Source organism: Drosophila virilis, chromosome 5 (genome assembly GCF_030788295.1).
Source record: "Drosophila virilis strain 15010-1051.87 chromosome 5, Dvir_AGI_RSII-ME, whole genome shotgun sequence".
NCBI lineage: Eukaryota > Metazoa > Arthropoda > Insecta > Diptera > Drosophilidae > Drosophila > Drosophila virilis.
The window spans coordinates 19,609,293-19,613,907 of record NC_091547.1 but is presented as its reverse complement, the minus strand read 5'-3'; the positions used below and the strand labels follow the sequence as shown (position 1 = coordinate 19,613,907).

The window sequence follows — 4,615 nt, the reverse complement described above, 5'->3', positions numbered from 1 at the left end:
ACTTCAGCGTGCAGTTACTTATACGTATATGTATAAGTATATATATATAGATATATATATACATATATGTGTGTGTGTGTGTAGCTCTCTAATTACTGGGGAGGCATGGTAATTGTTTTTCTACATGTTATATTATATAAGAAAGTGGCGTTATTTCGGTTGGGCTCAACACTTTTGAATTTATAATGAGGCCAAAAAGCCAAATAATTATGAGAAACCAACAACAGGGCGAACAAAATACGAAAAATGGTTATTCTAAGAGTAGAAATAATATGTTATAAACAATTTTTCAAATGGGAATATTCAGAAAAATATGCTATTTAAACAAGGCCCAAAAAAAATGTGAATGTCTGAAAAAAGTGCCAATCATTTGGAATATATATTTATTGTATTACACTATAAATTTGAGAATTAAAATAAAGCTTGTATACCCATTGAAATGTAAAAAGGGGCATAATGTTTTTGTGCAAGTGTGGCACTTCCGAAACCATAAAGTATATAATATTCCTGATCAGCATCAATAGCCGAGCAAGCCTGTCAGAGCCTTATTCAATGTTATTTTTCGACTAAGCTAAAGTTCACTAACTAAAATCAATTTTTGTGTTATATGAAAAGTGATAATTTCATTTTAATTAGTTCGACTAGCATGTGCATTGCTCTATGATTTCTTATGCATGTATATATCAATATATTATTCAGCCCTCAATAGTTCCTTTCGTTTGATTTGAAAGCATTTAGCTCAGTTTATTTGCACAGTCTAAATATTGATATTTTCGCTTTTACTGCTTTAAGATTTGGCAAACAAAATCAGCGTTGAATTGTCGCTTTCAGCTCGAACACTTTCTTTAGCAAATGTTTACAGTGCAAAGTTCGAGTTCGGCATAGATTGGGCTATAAAAAGTGTCAGATAAAGTCTTTTGTGGAACAGTCAAAATTCGACCGGGCCAAGATGAAGGCATTCGCTCGGGTTCTTGTCCATTGCTGCGTATTGCTTCATCTGTTTGGAGCACTGCAGGGCCGGCTCTTTCTGGCCCAGAACGGCATCATCTACTGCAAGTGGTCCAGTAGATTAACATGCAATAAGTTTAAGCCCGTATGTGTGCAAATCGGATCAGGTACTGCATTGACTTGCAAACATTATAAGAACGAGTGTCAATATCTGATTGACCAATGTCTGGGTAAAACTGGTAAAATGCCTATTGAAAATCTGTCCAAGTAAGCTGTGTATAAAAATAATGTACTTTCTTTGCAGAATTTGGGCTCAATGGTATGATCGTGGCTTTCGAAACGAATTGCGCGAAGATTTTTGCTGGTAACAAGGGCACATGCAGTTCTTAAATTATTCAAACATATTATTTATAGAGTTATTTATATATATATATACATAAATTGTTAAAAGCTTAAATATATGTACACTAGCGAGTATTCCTGCCGCATTTTGAGCTTAAAATTGAGATATAACTTTATCATGCAGTAAACGCCCGCACAAAATTTAAGTCCAACCCAATCAATGGGTTGTATTGAGAATCTTGAAGCCGAAAAGGAAAAGTTCGCATTTCCTATTCTAATCTTTGAGGTTGAGCTTGGATTTTGCGAAAATGAATTTTCATAAAGATCATTGTGTAATTTTCGGAAACTCTGCCTTAACGCACCTGCCTTAAAGCACCTCCATAAGATATTCTTCTCATAAGATATCTAAAATGTAAATATCAGCAATCAATCAGTGAGTCAGTCAGTAGGGACAAAAAGTTTTATACATAGAGATTATTTTATTTAGATAATTCCAAATCAGCCAATACCTTCAGTGTGTATAAAATGATATCAATGAAAGATTTTGCAGGCACTTAAATGAAAGCTAAGCATAGTTGAAAAATGCCATTTCTTATACACTTTAAAATTTGTTGTATAGCTGTGTGTAAATGGCGCACAAGTGTTGCACAACACGTTCAGCTAAGCATTCGATGGGCGTTTGTCAAACCGGAAGCAGCAGTTCGTCCATTTTGATGATTGCATTTCCGTTGTGCTTGGCGCCAGAGAAAAGCGAAACAATTATTCATTTTATCATTTGGCACTGGCATTTGCTCTCTCTCTCGCTGTGTGTGTGTGTGTGTATCCCAATGTCACATACACACACACTCACACACACACTAGTGCCATGATATATGCTGCAGCTCTTGTGCGCGCTGCTTTTTAATTGCAATCGCAAAACATGAAAGCGAATTTACCATAAATTGCACATTTTCAAGGCAAAAGAACAGTAAAACGAGCAAAAATTATGGTTATGGTTTACACACACACACACACACACACACACACGCACACACAGAGGCAAGCGTAAAATTTATGAAAGCTTGTTTTTGGTTTGGCATTTTGCTTTTCTGTATTGTGGATTACAAAAACCGCCTGCGGATGCAATTAGAAATACAAGAACAAAAGCAAATTTCATATATAAATTGTCACAATATGCATAGAGATTAGACAGAGAAAAGGGCTGGAGATTAGGGGTCGTGGTTGGGTTTTCCATTATAATCTGATGTGCAAATAACTGCAAAATGCTTAAGCTTTTTAATTTAACTTTACAATCTATGCAAATTGTGTGTGTCTGAGATTTTTGTGCAGTATTTCACTGTTACTAACATAGTTTGCTGTTGCTAACATAAATACATATGTTAAACAGCTGTTATACTTAACAGTGTTAATAGACACTGTTAATTGGAATTTTTACAAAATTCTATTTGTCTTTGGTTGCTTTTAAGGGCCGACGTTGACTTCTTCAGAGCTTCTGTTAATAATTCAAGCACCTGTTATTAACATATACATTTGGTGCTAATGCTGTTATTAACATTTGCGTGTCGGATGTTATTTCAATGTAGACATTATGTTGTTAAACAAATGAACATACTGTAAACAATACACTGGAAGCATTTTATACATTTTTTGAAGAGATTCAATCAACTCTCTAGACAAATAATAATCATATGTAAATAATACAGAAACTTCATGCTGTTGCTGCTGTTGTTACTTGGCGTTGTTGGTGCCACTGACGCAGGGCAAGCTTTGATTGATTGACATGCCCGAGCAGAGTTTTATGTTGACTCTTTGATAAACTGCAAATGGCAGGGTTAAGAAAATCGTGTGTGCACATACTTTTAGCACTCATAACTCACATGCGTTTGTCAGTGTATTGCTGTTGGACTTGCAATTGGCCAATCTTTGCTTGCAACTGTAGCTCCGCAGCTCACACAGATTGCTGCGTGCTATGCGCACGCATATTTTACCATTTGGCTGACAATTGGCTCGAACCTTGCGCCGGCAGCTTTCCAAATTGCTCGCCTTCGCTTCCTGTTCACTGGATGTGCTTAGTACTACCAAGGCCAGAAATATGCTTATCAATAGAACAGCTTTCATTGTGCCACAGATCGAAAATAATAATCTTCATCTCTTCTTTTGGCCTTTATATTGCTTTTCAGCTTCGAATGTGTGCCTAATTATTTATCATCTGTATTTATTAATCAACAGCAAATAATCATAATAAGCAAGGCAATCGTCATGCTTTATATGAGTCCTTTGTTTCTTTTTTCTTGTCAAGCAGTTGTACAAATATTTGTCTTGATTTGTTGTTGTTTAAGAATTAATTTTATTATAATTATATGTGCGTTCTTTAGTTAACCCTAGAAAGATTGTCATATTTTAGCTGAAGCGCTTTTTTCTAATTTCTCTATAATGTGTTCTATGTTCAATAAAAAGTTCATTAATTACCCGTAAATGCTAGAACTATTTTTTCATATCATATTAATGTTTCAATGCGTTGCGTGCCTGTGTTCCCGAAACCTCTTTCGCCTCCATTTCGCCACTTAACGACTTTAGAATAGCTTTCTTTATAAGTAGCATATATTTATTTTAAATTCAATAACAAAATTCTTCAACAAAGTATCGACTTAACCGCGACGTCTGCTTATATAGATGGGCTGAACATTCGATGTGGAACTCGAGGATGTGGTGCTGCCAGCGCATTGCCTGCGCGTGCCTACGGGAATGCCCGAGCACATGGACAGGGCGACGCTGGTGTAGGTTACGGAATTGACACAAGCCTCGTAGCGCAGCAGGCATCTGTTGGTGAAGCGCTTGCAGAGATTGGAGCGTCCATAGCGACCGCAGACATTGCTATTGGAATAATAGTTGCAGTTGGAAAGGACACAGATCCTCGGGGTGTTGCTGCTGGTGCCGCTGCCTATGAGGCTGCTGAGATTGTAGACTTGGCCGGCGACCAAGGCGCTGGACAGGATTGCCAAGAGCGCAGACAGAGCCAATATGGGTTTCATTTTTCACACTTGAGTTTGATAACTGAATGTTGCTTTGCAGTATTTATAGCTCATGTATGTTAAAATCTATGATAATTGGCCTTTACTCCATGATGAACGACATTGAAAATACATTTAAAAAGCACTTTTTTCTTTTATGCAAAACACTTGCGCAAACAAATTGGTCTAAAATATTGTCACACGCAATTTTTGCTCAGTTTATAGTTTGTTTTTTTCACGAATGCAATGACATTAGTCAAGTTGAATTAGAATGCCACAGTGCGGGGCTTAAATAATGTATTTGCATTAAATAA

General features: G+C 36.4%; 3 protein-coding genes across 3 annotated transcripts; 1 reads left to right on the top strand and 2 right to left on the bottom strand.

Moving 5' to 3' along the window:
* The first annotated feature begins 915 nt into the window (after positions 1-915).
* Positions 916-1,426, top strand: LOC138911419 (uncharacterized). The gene is made up of 2 exons (XM_070210460.1): positions 916-1,187; positions 1,253-1,426. The coding sequence occupies exons 1-2, from the start codon at positions 950-952 to the stop codon at positions 1,336-1,338; spliced, it is 324 nt and encodes a 107-aa protein (XP_070066561.1). The 5' UTR covers positions 916-949; the 3' UTR covers positions 1,339-1,426.
* A 1,336-nt stretch (positions 1,427-2,762) lies between these two features.
* On the bottom strand, positions 2,763-3,434 carry LOC6626231 (uncharacterized). Its single transcript, XM_002049348.4, has 2 exons — positions 3,168-3,434; positions 2,763-3,107 (listed from the first exon to the last, which is right to left on the bottom strand). The coding sequence occupies exons 1-2, from the start codon at positions 3,406-3,408 to the stop codon at positions 3,019-3,021; spliced, it is 330 nt and encodes a 109-aa protein (XP_002049384.2). The 5' UTR covers positions 3,409-3,434; the 3' UTR covers positions 2,763-3,018.
* Positions 3,435-3,892: 458 nt separating this feature from the next.
* Positions 3,893-4,386, bottom strand: LOC6625948 (uncharacterized). The gene has a single exon (XM_002049349.3). It carries the CDS (start codon positions 4,320-4,322, stop codon positions 3,939-3,941), a length of 384 nt encoding a protein of 127 aa, XP_002049385.1. The 5' UTR covers positions 4,323-4,386; the 3' UTR covers positions 3,893-3,938.
* Between the last annotated feature and the right edge of the window lie 229 nt (positions 4,387-4,615).